The sequence below is a fragment of the Ceratotherium simum genome, chromosome 16 (assembly GCF_057802395.1).
Source record: "Ceratotherium simum simum isolate JZ-2026a chromosome 16, ASM5780239v1, whole genome shotgun sequence".
Lineage (NCBI taxonomy): Eukaryota > Metazoa > Chordata > Mammalia > Perissodactyla > Rhinocerotidae > Ceratotherium > Ceratotherium simum.
This window is the reverse complement of record NC_141915.1, coordinates 8,058,338-8,076,117: the sequence shown is the minus strand read 5'-3', so window position 1 is coordinate 8,076,117 and position 17,780 is coordinate 8,058,338. Positions and strand designations below refer to the sequence as shown.

Sequence of the window (17,780 nt, the reverse complement as noted above, 5' to 3'; positions counted from 1 at the left end):
GAAAGCCGTGAAAAGCAAGACCATGAAATAGAGCAGTGAATATAATCAAAGGGGAGTGGCTTTTTATGTTCCAGCCTCCCCCTACTAACCAAAGGTCACTCCCAATCCACTATTGTTTCTGTCCTCTGGTTCCAGGCTCCTCCTTCCCACCCCTGATGTGAAAACCTGGCACAGCCGTGTTCCAGAGGGCTGGAAAGGTTGACTGGGGCTGGACTGTCCTCCCGCAGGGCCCACTGCATCCCTCCATCCCTGTCATACTGTATCACGATTTATTCCCTTGGCTCTCCCTTCTGGGGACGAGCCTGAGTGCTTCCTGAGGTCAGAGCTCATGTGTTCATCACCTTACGCCCAGTTTAGGTGTCTGGCACATGGTCAGTGTTCTGGGATTGAAATGCTGGGTTAGCCGCTATTCCCAGAGACTGTGTCTGAGAAAGGATCAGAGAAAGGAGGGAGGGCCAGGGAACTGGCGAATGACTTAGGCAACTGCTACCATAATAGAATCATGCTTCCCTTCTCTTTCAGGTTTCTTCCTGTACAACCCCATGGGAAGATGACCATTATTTATGTCGACATTTCTTTATTGATCTAAGATGAACCCAACTTGGTCTACATAATGATCAGAGGGACCGTTGGCAACTGCTCCTCCAATTCTGTGCAGTCACTTTGGTGGTTTTGCCAGGGGTTTCTGCTGGGCAGTGGGAGATGGTCTTCATTTGGAGGGTGACCCTTGCTGGTCCCTCAAGTACAGCAGGCCCCCACTGGAGACCCAAGGGAGCTGACTACATGGTGCCAGGGCCTGGCTCAGCTGTTGTGGCCATCTGCATAGATGGAAAACTCAGATGGGAATACAGTACTCCCTGTGGGTGCTGGGAGCACAGGCTCAGGGCTCCAGGGAGGGGTGGGAGGTAGGACCTGGATGGGCAAGGACCTGATTTAGCAGGTTCAAGGAGGGGCCAGGCCCAGGCTCGTCAGTGACTCCTCTCTAGTCTTGAATGAGGGAGGGAGGGTCTTTGAGAAAGGGGGAACAGGCCCACAGCACCTCTCCCTGCAGGAAGGCTTGGGGTTCGGCAGTTCTGCTCCCGTGAGAAGTGATATTGGATCTTGACTGCTCCTTTGGTTCTGAGCATTCCTGTGGGAAAGGGTCTTGAACTTCTGAGGGGGTTATGAACTTGGCCTACCATGTAATGTGAAGCCATAATAGCCAGTGTTAGCCGGTTTCAAATCCTCCTGCTCATCAGCAGGAGAGCCTGGCCTGTGGGACAAAGGCTAGATGTACCAAAGCCATCCAGCTCTGACAGTGTCACCTTGTGCTGGCGGTTGGGGACCCCCCATTTCTGCCTCTGAACACTCACATGGCACAAAACTAGGAGGTCAGGGGACGAGAACACGTGGGCTCTGGAGGTAGCTTCGGGCTGAAATCTCTGATCTGTTGCTTATGGGCTGTGAGACCTGGGACAAGTAACTTACTTTTCTGAGGCCCATTTGTTTCTTTGTAAAATGTACTACAAAGGATTAGATGGTGGGAGACATACAAACAAAAACTATGTAAACGCCCCAGCATGGCGCCTGGCACTGAAGGTGCTCAGAATGCTGGGTTCTGTTTGGCTGGTGGGTCCTGTTGTCCTGTCCTCCTGGCTCCTGGCTGCTCTCATGGCTGGTGTTCTGGGTTCCTGCTTGGTTTGTCCTGCCCGCCTGTCTACCAACCCCAGGTCCACACCTGCTTTTCCCGCTTTGCAGCCCAGAGCCCGTCACGGCGACTCTGGTGCCTCCTGCTGTCCCTCAGAGGCCTTTGGAGAGCTGAACAGGGTGGGGATAATGGGTGTCGCCTCTGGAGCCAGACCACCTGGATTTCAGTCCTGGCTTGATGTTGTCCTAGCTTGGTGTCCTGTTCCTCAATTACCTCACCTGTAAAATGGCCATGCAGTAAGCACCCAAGAAATGTTCCCTACTTTTAGCCCGGGGCCTTCCTCTGCTCTTCAGACACCGCTGCAGAATGTCCTTCCCAACTGCCGCTTATCTTCTCTCCCTCGCTCCCTTCTCACAGCCCTCCCCCGCCCCCCCACCACCCCAAAGCCCCCACAGCCCCCAGCTAGTGTTGCGCAGAAGCCTCACCAGGTGCGTGCTCAGGTGGTTCCCTTGCACACACTGATGTCAGACCCATTTGGGGCTCTGGATTTTAGTTTTCCAGGGACCTCTGATCTCTGAGGGCTGCAGATAGTGATGAGGTGATGGGGGTGGGGAACAGGGGGGGATGAGGCGTCATGACTCTGGCAATGCTGCAGGCATTGGAGGAGGGATGAAATACTGCCTGCTTGGCCAGACCCAGCACCATCCTCTTTCTTTTTCCTCTAGGGACAGAGCAAGCCAGAGCAAGCAGAAAGCCAAGGACATGGTGAGTCTGGTGGGGAGGAAGAAGGTCAGGACTAAAGACCTAGAGGAGCAGAGAGGTTGGACCAGGAGAAAGGGAGAAGGGCTTAGAAGGAAGAAGGAGGCCATGGAGGTCCTGGGAGCTGAACTGCCACTCCTTCTTGTGCTTGCTCTCCTGAGTTCATGGGGACATTGATAGGCTGACCCTGAAGTAGCTTCCTGCCTCACCCTAGACCACTGATTGATTCTGGATTTTTCCATATCCCTTTTTTGGTCTTACTACTAGGCTTGTGGGGATGGAAGGAGACAGGAGCTTCTGCTCTGTCTGCCCCATCAGCATGTCAGAGTAGGGCCATCAGCTCCTATGAGGCACCTGAGGAACCATGCATGAAACCCACACTGTCCCCTTTCTCCCAGACAGCTCTCAGGGGAGGGGGTGTGCTGATGGGGGAGGGCCTTTCAGACGCATGAATAAGTGGATAGCCTTGGAATTCCTGATGGAACAGAAAACACAGCAGACATTGTTAAATAGAATACAATTCAATATTATATCAATCCCTTTAGGACTCAGATTAAATCGGACTCCCCCAAACAGAGTAGCTGTGGGTGAGATAATACAATCCAGTTAGCCAAACACGTGGATGCTGGGCCTGTCCTGTGATCCATGAGAATGAAAGGAGTCATGGCGGTGATGCTTTTTTCCAGAAATGTGGCATCTGGCCTGGGCTGCATTCACAGAGCAGGCACATTCATACCCCAGGCTTCTGTGCGGTGACAGTCTTCTGCAAAGGCCCCTCAGCATGATGTTGGCATGCTCCTAGGCCCACACTCACATGGGGAATCCCAGTGGGATCGAACGATGCTTGGGAATCTTTCCTCAGAGCCTTTCCTCATTTTTCTTTCTGAGCAACGTAGCTTGAGGGGCAGAGAATGTGGGTGAGTACTGCTGCTGACTGCAAGGTGAGTCCAGAACGTGGACACCTTCCAGAGCCATGGCTGTTCCCAGACTTCCGTCTACTAAGACACACATGGTAGCAGCGTCCACTTGGGCCCTGCTCCTACAGCTGTGCCCGGACTACAAGCTTCTGGGCAGATGAAATGGGACGTAGGAAGTGTGGATTTCCAGTGAGCCAGCTGGGAGTCCACCCCGTTTGCTGCCATGTAAGACAGCATCGAGGAATGTGCGAGTGATGTTATAAGGCCAATATTGAGTCTGCATTTATGTCAGAGAGAGGGAAATGATCGGCAAGCCTTGTCACTTGAGGCACTAGAACTACAATTAGTGACATAACACTTGCAACACCCCCAATATTGGTCCTGACCTCCTGTGTACAGGGCACTGGTGGGTGAGAGGACCCGGCCACACTGTCTGAATGAAAGACATGGCCATCTGGGTGAGGCTCAAAGTCCACAGCCTCCCCGAACTCTGGCTCCTTAGAGGGGTGAGGCAGGGGTGTGTACCCATGTCACAGGTACCTGCTTCTGTGGAATTTCCCATGATGCAGAGGGAACAAGGTGAGGCTCTGACTCTGCATATGGAACCACCATGAAAGACAGAGATACCTGGAGGCCTGTTAGAGAAAGGTTGCCATGGTGACCGGGGCAGGGCAGAAGGTTGAGGAGTGAAGGGAGTCAGCTCAAGCCAATGATGGTTACAGTGCAGGATGCCTTCCTTTCACACCTTATTATCAAGTGTTCCCCACTGGGCCTCAGGCCTGGCCCAGGGCAGCATGGTGGCTAGCTTTCTCAAAAGTACCCCTTCTGGTCTGCCATCTAAGGGCCTCTGGTTGTTACAGGAAGCCCCAGGTTTGGGGAGCGCTTACCTCACTTGGTGACCCCTCTGGAAACCCTTCCAGTCTCTACCATACATGCCAGGAGGCCCTCAATGTGCCCTGAGAAGCTGCACTAGGCACTTGGGGAAGCAGGGAGAAAGCAGGCTGAGAGGGGATGAAACCGAACATTGGAAGGTTGGGAAGTTGCTATGCAATTTCCTAATTTTATCATGCTTCCCTGTTCCTCTCCCCAAGCTTTTGCATAGGCAGTTCCTGCTGCTGAAATCCTTTTCCTTTCCCCTCTTTGCTCTTATCTTTCCTTTTGTTCTCAGTTTGGATTAGACAGCCTCCAGCAATCTCTCTGTCCTCTGCCAAGTCTGCATTAGGTGACTCCTCCGTGTTCCCACACCCACCCACATTTTCCCAATCAAGGACTGAGCACAGGGTATTCCAATCACCTGTTGGCCTGGCTGGAGCTCTTACTTTGGAAAGAAGATGAGAGCAGGGACCGTGTCTGTCTTGCTCCCAACCCCTGGCCTGGCGCAGAGCAGGGCACTCAATAAATGTTTGTTTGTTTGGTGGGTGGGGACAGGGATGGCAGAAGTGGGGATTTTCGAAAGCGAATTCCATCTCTGGAAACCTACATACTATTCAAATGTGGAATTTGATCTTCTTGGTTTTGTTTCTCAATGGTGGTAAACGAGAGAACAATCCTACAGAATCCCTCTGCAGTTTTCTATCTTGCTGTTCTAGAACTGCAGATGGGGGCAAGGAGGAAGTTAGGGCAACGTGCACTTGTCCTTGGCTAATTGGCAAGTTTGGTGGAGAGAGGAGTCAAGGAGAAGGAGTAGAAGGTCAGGGGGAAACTGTGACACCTCCTGGCCCACTCCACTGCCTCTGGTGTAGATACTATACAACTGGGAACTGAACTTCCTCTGCTGGCTGACTCCCAGAGCCAGGTCTAGGGGAATGTGCATTCTTGGAAAGTGTTTTTCCCCAGCCATCTTTCACTGTCACTCTTTGGAATGTTTCATACTTGTGACTTGCCTGGTCTCTTGTAATGCAAGTCAGTATTTTGCCCACGAAGGGAGCTGGACTGGCAAACCCAATGGGTCAGAACTCAGCCTCCCCTCTCTTTTGTGAAGGACCTCTGTTGGTCAGTTTTGGTTCTAGAAGGATGCAAATGCGGAATCCAGCTCAGGCACTCAGATATGTAAACATGAGGTTCTCCTTGGGGCACAGGGCACCCCAAGGAATTTCCCAACGTGCATAGCGCTTGGCAGAGAGAGTTAGATGAGTGATGCCTGGATGCATGGGCAGGGAATGAGGGCCTTAAAGGGGATGGCTGTGGCCAGGATCTAAGTAATAACAGAGAGACTAAATGAGATACACCCAGCAATGTTCCCCAGCCACATGGAGGGTGGAGCCCTGAGCTCTCTTGCCCACAGGGCCAGGAAGAGGGTTTGCCAGGATCAGTTTTATGGCAAACCCCACCAGGGAGACAGGGATGTTGAATGTTGGTCAGATCTCCTTCTCCGGGTTGAGGTGGTAGGGGGATGGGGAGGACAGAGGGTGAGGCTGCCATCAGCGATTCAGGAAGAAGGACTTGAGACTCTGGAAGAAAACCGATTTCTGTCTCTGCCTCTGTTTCTTTCTGATGATGGGCACCCACACCAGCCCACACACCAGCATCATGAGTCCCAGGGAGAGGAAGGCAGGCCCTATCATCCTAAGGACCTTAAGGCTCTTGTCACCCAGGTTCAGGGTGTAGGCCAAGCAGGTGATGACCACACCGAAGAGGAGGATGGCACCGCCCACGGACATGATGACGACGGGCTTGCGGTAGATTTCCCAGTTACTCCGGGGGGTGGTGGTCCAGACAGACTCACTTCTGGAGCTGATGCACAGGGAGCTGGCGGTCTGGCTGGGCAGCAGGTCCTTGGATTCTGGAGACTTCTCGTCGACCTCCACGACCTTGGGGAGAGCCTCCATTGTCATGGCTCCTCAGGCCCCGGCACCTGGTAACCTGCAACAGTTAGAAGCAAAGGCGAAGTCTGAATACTCACACACCCTTCCTGTTTTCAGCATCCTTCTCCAGCTAGCTCTCAGGGGAGGGCAATACAAGGTTTTTGTGCTGAAGCCAAAAGGAAAATCAGATGAGATCCACATAAGTAAGAAACTACTCAAGCTGGTGTGTTTTTTTTCTTGTGAGAAATAAATATAATATCATTCTAATCAATTGCTTTTAGTATTCTAAACAGGGAACAGTGGTGCCCTTTAAAAAACTAACAAAGGTTTTAGTTTATTAAATGGCATCTTATTTTCAGACTCAACCACTTTCTCGCTGTGTGATCTTGAGTGAGTTACTTAATGTCTCTGTGCCTCAGTTTTCTTATCTATAAAATGGTGATAATAATACTACTTATCTCATAGGGTTTTCAAAAGGGTTAAATGAGTTAAGACATGTAATGCATTGAAACAACGTCTGGCATATTGCAAGCAGCCCAGAAATGGCATTGTTTGCCTATCAGAGTAGTGATATTTTATACAAAAATGTGTGTGTGCGTGTGCGTGTGTGTGCACCAGCCACTGCACTAAACACTTGTGTGCGTGTGTGTGCACCAGCCACTGCACTAAACACTTCCTTCATCACACTGAAACCTCACAATGACCCTGTGAATTAAGCATTAGTTCTATGGGACAGAGGAGACAGCTAAGGCTCAGCAAGATGAAGCAGCTCATCACAGGGCAAGGAGCTGCCGGAGGTTGGACTTGAACCCAGTCCACCCTTGCTCTTAAACCGCCAGGCTGTGTCTGGGCCGGAGAACATCTTCTAGTGCGGCCTGGGATTTGATGTGCTTTGTCAGCACAGGACAGTAATGACATTCCAATATCTAAATGCCTCTCCCCACCCACCACATGAATGACATCAAGTCAGATTCCCACCCTCCCGTTCTTAGGCCTGTAAAGATATGGCACCAAGCCTGACTCCCTGTTCTGATCTCTCATCTAGAGCCCACCTGTGCATCTCTCCATCACTGGAGCTCTCTCATCCCCTGGTCCCCACATGGGGGAGGTAGATGGTCACCCACTCGGAGCATCTTCAGAGCTGCTCACCTGCCAAATACTTCTCCACCAGAGCTGAGTTAGCTCAAAGTCCTTTAATGTGGGATGAAAACCTTTCATTCCATAATCGGAAATGTGGGTTCAAGTGCAAATGCCTCTATATTTGCAATAAGGCAATAAGATATGAATGACTGATTTTAGATACTGTCCTGATATTAGATACTTTTGTGTGTGTGGAAGGAAGGGGAAGCCGAGAGCTCAGGTGCCCTGCCTGGAGGTTTTCACCAAGACATTGCTGATTCATCTTGGAGTTGTCTCCAAAGGGTTCAGTACAGTGCTTTGGACCCTAGAGAGTCTATGTACATTTAATTGAATGAGTAAGTGAGTAAACAACTTCCTTTCTGCTTCCTCCCTCCCTCCTTTCTCCCTCGCCCTTCCCTATCTCCTTCTCATCCTCCCTCCCTCCCTCCCTACCAATGGTCGCCAAGGACAAACCCAGCTTTCTTCACAACACCCCTTTTACAAACTCGGTTCTTCCCAGCGGGAGCCTGGTGCCTCCCCTGCCCTAAGCACAGGTGGTCGGTGCTCTTTGGGCCCATGTTGGCCGCCCTCTCCTCCTGTATCCTGAATCCAAAAGCCCTCCCACTTTTCTCTGCAGGCCCTGCCTGCCTGGGAGAACCTTCCTCCAGCAGCCTTTCTCCAGCCTCTGCTCTTTCTCCCTCTGACTAACTGCCTTTGGTCCTTGGCTTCCACTCCCTTCCCTCCTCCAGGTAGCCAGGGTTCTTCCTCTGACCTCTTCTTTTGTGTTTCCTGCCTGGCAACCTCAGACCCCACAAATCAGCATTTCTAATATCCTTCTTTATGAGAGGGATGGGAGAGATTTCTTTCCATGGCAAAAGTTTATTGGGAAGGTGGGCTATTCAGCCCAGTCACGATGGGTTCCCTCTCCCCACCCCAAATAGATTTTAGTCAGACCCAAATATGGAGGGGGGTGCATTTTGGGAAAGATAGCTTGGGATAAGGAGATGCTGTCTCAAGCTGGTGGCTCCCAGGCCCAACACTCGAACCTGCCGCTTCTTCTTTACTAGGGCACTTCTACCCACAGAAGGGTCCTTTAGTGGATGGTCTCTCCACCCACACTTCCTACAATGTTAATATCAAGATTAACGCCCTCAACCCCCACCCCTCCAGCCCTCACAGCAGCTCACTGGACAAGTGCTCCCACTGTCCCACTTTCTAGAACAAGCAGTTACAGATCCCTCCCCTTTGACAGGGAGGAAATAGGAATTGAAAAGTTACCGTGCCTTCAGAATACAGATATTAGCATCCATGTACACTCATCTAGAGAGAGGATATTTGGATCTCTGCTTCCAAAGACTTTGAAAAATGTGATGGATGTGCTTTTGTAAGCACAGGCGCACAGGTGTTCACTTCCCTTTCCATCCTGTGGTATATTTGCATAAGCTATGTAGTCATTTTTAAAGTGATCTTTACCCCTGGGCAGGGAGTAGGGCAGAGATTATAAATCATGTTATACAATCCTGGCCGGGAAGCTTGTGTTGGTGTCTGCACCCTGGTTTCTTATGTGGATCTTCTCTCTGGGTAGCCATGTCCACCACTTTGCAGTGAAGACTCAGGGCAGGAGGGCTTGCTGCCTTCAGGTGCTGGAGGTGTTGTGATGGAGAAGTAGGAATCCAGCGATTCTCATTTGTGCCAGAGGAGAGCTGGGCTGGATGGGGGAAGGACCTGCTCCTGTGAGAGCTGCTGTCTGGTATAAGATGGCCACCGTGTCGTGAACAGGAAATGTGCAACTAGAGGCGGGGACCACTGCCAGGGATAATGGACACCTGGATTCTGAGAGAGGGAGGCGGGACTAACTGGGCCTTGCTGGAAGCACCTAACACATACTCTTTGGCTCTGAGAGGAGATCATTCATTTATCTCCATCTTACAAGGGCAGAGACTGAGGCCCAGTGAGATTCAGGAATGTGGCCCAAGCCCCCCACCCCCACCCTTTCACATGTGGCTGTGCTGGGATTCAGATCAAGCTCCTCGCACTAGACCAGGGGTGGTCCCGATGGCAGGACTCTGAGGGTTCTTCAACTATGAGAATCTCTGCATTTTTCACTTTGGGGCTCCACCCTGCAGTAAAGTAAACTCTCATTGAATGTGGAACGTCAGAGATAAGTAACTGTAGAGTGATTCACTATACAATACAGAAACAGCACTGTTGTAGCTTTTTCATAATGTTATATTTATTTGTAAAGTTAAAGGACTATTTTTACTCTGGGATTATGTCCTTCCTTCTTTTTTTGGCATTGGAATATTCTTCATTTTGTGAAATGACCATGATGGAGGATGATCACTGGTTTTGTTAGTATCTGTACTTGCCAAGATAAAAAGTTGGCATCCTACATAGATGTCATCTATCATCTGTCTGTCTATCTATCTATCTATCTATCTATCTATCTATCTATCTATCTATATCTATCTATCTATCTATCTATCTATCTAACCTATCTATCTATCAATCTATCTATCTATCTATTACCTATCTAATTGTAATAGTCCATGAAATCCCACAGAATGGGAAGATTTAGTTTAGTTGACTTACTTAGGAGGAGGAGGGATGGGTCTTTGGGAGAGCAAATGGGCTGGTAGGGCTTCATTTTCTGGGCAGTGACGGAAGGAAAAGCAGTTCTCCTCCCCGGAGTAAGGGAGAACCTTCTTTTTCTCCCCGCCCCCCCCCCCATGAGGCAGGAGGCTGGAGCAGCTGTAAACAGAAGGGGGCAGGCAGGGTTGGGCTGTGGAATGAACAGTACAGGGAAGAATCACTCCTCACAGTTCTAGCAAGTCACTAAACTTACTTGCAGTGTGTGTGCGTGATGGAAAGATCCAGGTCTTTGACATCATAGGGAGCACTGTTTGAACCCAGTTTGCCACTTATAAGCTGTAGGACCTTGGGCAGTTTCCTTAACCTCCCTGAGACTTACTAGCCCCATGTATAAAATAGGGATAATAGAGTATCTGCTTCATAGGGTTGTGGTGATCATCAAATTTCATAAAACACTACTACACTGTGTGACACATTATAAATGTTCAAGAAATGGCTCTGGTTGCTATTATAATTATTTTCTTTCTCAGTTCCTGTTTCCTCATCTGTAAAATGAAGAAGTTGGCCTAAGGAACATCTTAAGCTATTTTAGATAGGTCCATAAGTGATGAATCAAAGTTGAATTCTGAGAATCCAGGCCTGAAAATCACCAACTCAGGGGCAGTATGAGTTTTATTATAACATTTTATTAAAGTCCTAAAAGATTCTATTTTTCTCCTGTACCAGAGTTTCTCAACACCAGCACTACTGACATTTGGGGCCCAATAATTCCTCATTAAAGGGGGCTGTCCTGTGCATTGCAGCACATTTAGGAACATCCATGGCCTCTACCCACTAGATGCCAGCAGCACATTCCCCCCTCCAGTCATGATACTCAGAAATGTCTCCAGACATCACCAATGTCCCTTGGGGGGCAAAATTGATCTGGGGGAGAACTACTGCTCCATGCTGGCCTTTCCCTCCCTCCTAGCTTGCAAACTGCCTCAGGGCCGAGGCTGGGTTTACTCATCTTCTGCCCCACAGTGCCTGGCACACCGCCTGGCCCTTGGCAGCTGCTGAAGAGACTTAGACCCACTGCTGCTGCTCTGTGAGGGATGAGGTAACACCTGGGGAGCTGCTCCAGTGAGAAGAACCATGTTTTCAGGTTTGGATTGTGTCTGGGACTTCGTTTGAATGCCTCAGAGGATCCCTCACTCCCTGCAATGGGTTCAATTGTCCACCCAGAACCTTAGAATATGATGTTATATGGAATAAGGGTCTTTGCAGATGTAATTAAGGTAAGGCTCTTCAGAGGAGATCATCCTCAAATAGACTAGTCCAATGACTCGTGTTCTTATAACAGAGAGGGACATTTGACGCACAGAAGGGAAGACCACGTGAAGAAGGAGGCAAAGGTTGAAGCGATGCCTCTACAAGCCAAGGAATGCCAAGGGTTGCCAGCAGCTGCCAGAAGCAAGGAGAGAAGCATGGAACGGATTCTTCCTCAGAGCCTCCAAAAGGAACCAACTCTGCCGACACCTCGATTTTGGACTTCTGGCCTCCTGAACTGAGAGAACGAATGGGTTTCTGCTGTTTTAAGTGATGAAGTTTGTGCTAATTTGTCACAGCAGCCCAATAAACAAACACACTCACCTTCCTTTAAGGTCCCTGACACCTCAGAAGTGGACAAGGCCTGAGGCCTGAGGGGCTGGGCCTGTGGAGGAGACAGTGGAAGGCTGGAGGCGCCAGGCCTCCTGGACTGACCACAGATTTGAATATTGGCTCAGCCCTCCAGCCAGCAATTTGAGAAGGGAGGATAGGTCTTTCTCCCCTGGAGGCCACATTTGGAGTGTCAGGACGATGATTTAGTGGGCACAACTAGGGATGGGCAGGCTGCAGGCTGGTGCCACTGGTCTGGGACTATGCAGCAATGAGAAGGAAAGAATGACAGCTCCACAGACAAACATGCATGAATCTCTGAATATGATGCTGACCAAGAGAAGCCAGACACATCTCCACTTACACAAAATTCAGTTTACATAAAATGAGACTCTGTTTACATAAAATTCAAAAACTTGTAAGACAATCATTGCTATTAGAGGTTAGGAGAGTATTGTCTTTAGTGGGGGTAGTGACAGGGAGAGGGGCACGATGGAGACTTTCGGGGTGCTGGTAACGTTGATTCTTGATTTGGCTACAGCTGCTTACATGGGTGTGTACTATTTGAGCTGTATACTCATGATATGACTACTTTTCTGTGTGTACTTTAAACATCAATAAAATATTTAAACAGAGATAATTAAAATATATAACTAAATGCAATATGTTCCTTTCTTTGGATTCCAACTAGAACAAACCAGTTGTACAGACATTTTGGGATAATTTTAAGGAAGTTTGAACATGGATTGGGTATTAGATGACATTAAGGATTTAAAATTTGTATTCGGTATGATAATCATATTGTTGACACATAGGAAAATGTCTTTTTAGATATGGAGATGCATCTTGAAACAAATAAGGATGAAATGTCATGATGCCACGATTCACATGAAAACATCAAACTCTCAATCAAATACGACAAAATGCTAAAAATTATTAAATCTAGGTGACGGATGTATGGAAGTTCATTTTATGACTATCTCTATTTTTATTTATGTTTGCAAATGTTTATAATAAATGAGAAACTGAATATAAAGATGGACAATAGCCAGACCATATGTAAAAATAGGACTCCTACCCACAATCTGGGCAGCAACCAGCCCAGAAAACCAACCCATTATCCTCAGCTACCAGACCAGGAAGTCAGCATGCTATCTATCAGACAGACTTTTAAGAAGTCAGACCACTATCTCTAGCAACTAGCCCAGCAAGCCAAAGAATAACTGAGAACAACTGATTTTTGAAAAATGCACCAAAGCAATTCAATGAGGAAAGGAAAGTCCTTTCAACAAATGGTGCTGGAACAACTGGATATTCATATGTAAAAAAATGAAACTTGACCCCACTTCACACCATCAACAAAAATTAATTCAAGAAGGATTATGGACACAACCTGACCATAAAAACTAAAACTTAAAATTTTTAGGAGAAAATATAGGAGAATATCTTTGTGACCTGGAGGCAGGCAAAATTTCTTAGGACAGAGAAGGCAATGTTCAAGAAAGAAAAAAAAATTCATAAATTAAATTTCATCATAATTTAAAACTCCTGCTCATTAAAAGCTACTGAGAAAAAATGAATAGGCAAGCTATAGGTTAGGAGAAAAATTCTGCAAAATACGTATTTGTCAAAGGGTTTGTATCTGGAATATATAAAGAACTACTACATCTGATTAATAAAAACACAAAGAAACAGCCCAGTTTTAAAAATGGGCAAAATATTTAGACAGATCCATTATAAAGGAAGATGAATAAACAAGAAACCCATGAAAAAATGCTTGACACTGATGTTCAACAGAAAAATGCAAATTAAAACCACAATGAGATGCAGTCACACATTCACTAGAATGGCTAAAATTTAAAAATCTCACAATTCCAATTGTTGGTAAGAATGTGAAATAATCAGAGCTCTGCTACGCTGCTGGTAGGAACATAAAATGGCACAAACACTTTAGAAGAAGGTTTGGTAGTTTCTTATGAAGTTAATACACCTACCCTTTAATCCAGCAGTTCCACTCCTAGATATTTATTTGTCCAAGAGAAATGAAAACCTATGTCCACAAAAGACTTGTTTAAGACTATTCATAGCAGCTTTATTCATAATAGCCCAAACCAGAAAACAAATCAAATGCCTATGAACAGAAGAAAAGATGAAGAGTTGTATATTCACACAACAGAATAGTACTAAACAACAAAAAAGAACTTCTGATACACACACAGCATGGATGAGTCTCATAGACATGCTGAGTGAAAGAAGTCAGATATAAAAGAGTACATATATTGTATATTTCCATTTATATGACATTCTAGAACCTTCTAAGAACTAACATAGGGTGATAAAACTCAAAACAGTGGTTGTAAGGATGAGAGGAACTAACTGGGATTTTCTGGGGTGGATGGAAATGTGTATCTCGTGGTATCGGTGTGGGTTACATGGGGGATCTATTTGTCAATGTGGCACACTAAGATTTGTGCATTTCAATGTGTGTAAATTACACCTCACAAAAAAGGACTGCAAAAATCTTAAGAATAATAATCAAGTGGGTCAGGGTGGGGAGCAGATGGAAGTACAGCTAAACCAAGAAAGCCAGAATATTGATAATGGTTGACGCCGTATGATGGAACATGGAGATCCAGGGTGGGGGTGTGGGCAGGAAACCATTATCTCAGAAAATAGGGGTGTGGGCAGAGGCGAAGTGACCCCAGAGTAGGGCAGAGACGTTCAAGGAGAATCTGTGAGGTGAGAGAGTCACCTGGCTCTTACAGGAGAGACTGTGACACTGATTCTGAGGAAGAAGAGATCCTGCGAGGAAGAGCAGGTGCCTCTTGGAGAAACTGGGAATTGGGGACAGGAGATGCACATGGAGATGGACATGGACCTGAGAGCTAGAGCTAGAGATGGGGAGACAGAGAGGCGGAAAGACAGAGAAAGAGAATGAACAAGAATTTCACCTTTTTCACCTTGTTTCTGGAAAGATACCATCCTTTGAAGGAAAACACAGACTTTCAGGGGAGCAGGAACCTGGGCAGAGCAAAAACTGGGTTTGGTTGGCCAAATGCATGTATCCAGAAGGGACTGTCTCTTAATCTCGTTAGAACTGGTCTGCTTATCTACTGTGTATTTGTAATTGTCCACTTGTTAGAGACCCCGCTTACATATATCTTCTCAGTGTTTGGCTTTTGGTCTTGTATCCCCAGGTTGTATCCTCAGCTAACAGTGCTCACCAACACTGCAACACACACTTTTTGCGCAACTCCTGTGTTTTGTCCTCTGGTAGGCATAGAGTTACAGACTCGACTGAGACAATGTCCCTCTCCCTGAGCAGAGGAGCTCAGGGAGGGCACGTTTCCTCACTTGGTGTACGTGTCTGCTCGCTCAGTGGTGTCGCTGACAAATGAAGTGAAGACATGTCTCAAATGAGAGTGGGGAGAACTGACAGGAACATTATGGCTTTTTCTCACGTGCTCAGATATTCATCCCCCAACATATGGTTTTGTGGGGTGTGTGGATCATGCAAGCTGGTGAGCAACGATGAGTGTCCGAGATAATAAGCACTAAATACTCTGAGTCCTCCGGGAGATTCCCGAGTGTCTGAAATGCACCACTTAACGGGAATGGTGGTTGAAAGGGAAATCAGTGAATGATTGTCCTGGAGATGAGCAGATAGGGGTCCATACTTACAGGACTGGAAGCTCTTCATTCCCTCCCAGATTCCTGAGGGGCTGGGGCTGGGCCTCCTCACCTTCCCATGCTCTCCAGCTAGTAGCTCAGCACTTTGCTGAGACTAGGGACTCAGCATGTGTTTGTTAAATGATTCAACAAACAGGGAGCTATGGCAGGAGAGGCAAGAGAGGGCTTTGCAGGTGGTTTGTGAAGTAGAGCTTACTCCTGTGGATTTGTTTTCCTTCCAGTTTCCGGTTGAGGTATGGCGGGGTAGAATCTGGCCAGCATTGCAACATGAAGTCACCATTCTGGAGTGTCTTTTTCATCCTCATGGTTCTACGAGGGCAGTACTCTTATTATCATTCCCTCTTTCCAGCTAAGGGCACTGAGGCTCAGCGCTGCCTGCCCGGAATCCTGGTCTTTTATATATTGCACCACGCTTTCTCAAGGATGGAGCCCCGGCCTTTTCCCTCTCTTTTTCTTCACTGCCCTACTTCCTAGCGTCCCACCGACTCTATACGGGCACATCTTTATCTCCACACTCACTCCCCAGCCCTTCTCTGGCTCCATCCTCCTTTGAATGTGCCAGAACACCATCAACATGAACAGGTTGCCAGGGTTAGCCAATAAGATGACCAGATGCCCAGTTAAATTTGCATTTCAGATAAACAATGAATGCTTTTCTCATATAAAAATGTTCCAAATATGGCATGGGACATATGTATACCAAAAATTTATTTGTTGCTTATGAGAAATTCGAATGTAATTGGGCATCCTTGTAATGTACCTGGCAACCCTAATAAGAGGCCCTGCTACGCTTGGGCCTGGAGTTATCCGCCCCTACCCCAGCTTCTCTTCCCCCATGGGAACTGGGCTATTCTGGGAATGGCAAGGACAGAAAGCAGAGAGAGAAGGCACACATTGCCTCACAGCTGGAAGGCTATGCTCAGAAAGCAGGGTCTTCTGGTGGGAGAAGAGGGGAGGCAGGCTGCAAAATGCAAGTGGCAGAAATAACATAACTGATTATTCCTGAGAAAGACCCAAGTGTGGGTTTGTTTTTGAAATTCCTGAGATGTGGAGGATCTTGCTCTCTCCCCACTGGAGCCCCCACCAATGCCCTACCCCGCTGTCAATGCTGGTCACTGCCCTTCCCTCAGCAAGACACTCAGTTGGTGAGCCCATCCCTCTGATAAGGTGAGTGGGGCCCAGTGCCTGAGCTGATAACCTAGAGGCCAGAGAGTTTCTGAATATGCTGCTGCTGTCACCACGGCACAGCCACCCATCTGTCACCTGCTCCTAGTGCTTCTAGGAAGGGAAGTTCCCCAAAGGTCACACTCAACCTAGACACTGCCACTCACCTCCCTCTTCACACCACGCAGCCGGCACCCAGGCCCTTCCCAGGAACAAGGTGGAAAATAGCTCTGCTTTACCCTGGATGTAGGGTCCCGTGGCACACGTTCGCCCTACGTGTCTTGTCCATGTTTATATGTGTCTGCCTCGTTCCCCTTTCTGAGATGAAGCCTGCTCCAGCCAGCCTGCTGCAGCTCGTTTTCCTGGCACCTGCCCTGGGCGCTGGCCACACCTGCAGCAGGGAGGGATCGCCAGACGCTGAGGTCTGACATGGGATGCCCAGGAGGACCTTCTGGGTCTGAGGTCCCGCCCATGCACTCTGAGATCTGAGGGCGGCCTTGGGCTTCCCTGTCTGGCTTTTTCTTCTTGTCTCGGCCCAGGTTTGGGAGTGTGGTCCCCTGCCCAGCTCTTCCCTCCAGTGGCTGCCAAGGGTGAAGGCTAGATGCTATACATGCAGGGCTGAAGCAGCTGTCTGCACACAGATTCCCCTCTCCCAGGTGCACAGCAGGGGCAGCCCCCTCCTCCCCTGCCACCACTCTCTGCCGCAATTCTCACCAGGCTGTCCCCCCCAGCTGGTTCACCCCCTCTCAAGGCACAGCCCCATCTCCCTGCCTGTCATTCTCATTTGCCTTCCAATTCCAGTTCAAGACTCAACACACTCAAAAGCAAAGTTAAAACCAGCTCGTTCCTCCAGGGAAATGGAAGGAAGGGCCGAGGGAACAGATCCTTTCCTTACTTACTGTCCTTGATGTCCTGGGGGAGGGTGGTGGACCAGGGAATCACACACAGCTCACACAGGGAGGAAGCCGGCAATGAGTTTCTGTTCAAGTTCTTCATCCCAGCCAGAGAAAGCCTCCCCGGCCCCATCCAGGAGCTGGTGTGTGCAGCAAATCCAGCCACTGAGCAGACTCCAGCGAGGATGAGCTCACCAGGATATGGGCTAATTGGTTAACCCCTTGCAGGCTGCTGGCACAGGCACTTGGAATGTGGCTTTGTCTCAGCCTTGCTCAGCCACTGTGAGACGAGTCTTGTGAAAAATTAATGAAGCTCCTCTGCAGGCTGTCTTCAAGTTTTGGTGGAGACGTGCATTAGGTTGGTCTGGGCAGGGCTGCTACTCCTCACCCAAGCGCAGAAATCAGAAGACCTGGAGTTTCTGGGGTGGTGGAATGTGCAGTGATGATGGTGGTGGTGATGGGTTGTCAAAGGGTGGATTGCTAAGAGGCTGTGCTAGCTCTGTTCCATGCAGGCCTTGACAATAAGGCCTGGGAGCTCTACTTGTTCTGGATGTTGGGGAGGGCACGAGTAGACTTA

General features: G+C 48.5%; 1 protein-coding gene across 1 annotated transcript; it reads right to left on the bottom strand.

Moving 5' to 3' along the window:
• Positions 1-2,927: 2,927 nt before the first annotated feature.
• On the bottom strand, positions 2,928-17,345 carry PIRT (phosphoinositide interacting regulator of transient receptor potential channels). The gene is made up of 2 exons (XM_014789498.2): positions 17,210-17,345; positions 2,928-6,165 (listed from the first exon to the last, which is right to left on the bottom strand). Exon 2 carries the CDS (start codon positions 6,135-6,137, stop codon positions 5,724-5,726), a length of 414 nt encoding a protein of 137 aa, XP_014644984.1. The 5' UTR covers positions 6,138-6,165; positions 17,210-17,345; the 3' UTR covers positions 2,928-5,723.
• Positions 17,346-17,780: the final 435 nt, after the last annotated feature.

Coding starts and splice junctions, on each gene's coding strand:
- PIRT (XM_014789498.2), bottom strand. CDS start 6,137: ATGACAATGGAGGCTCTCCCCAAGGTCGTGGAGGTCGACGAGAAGTCT.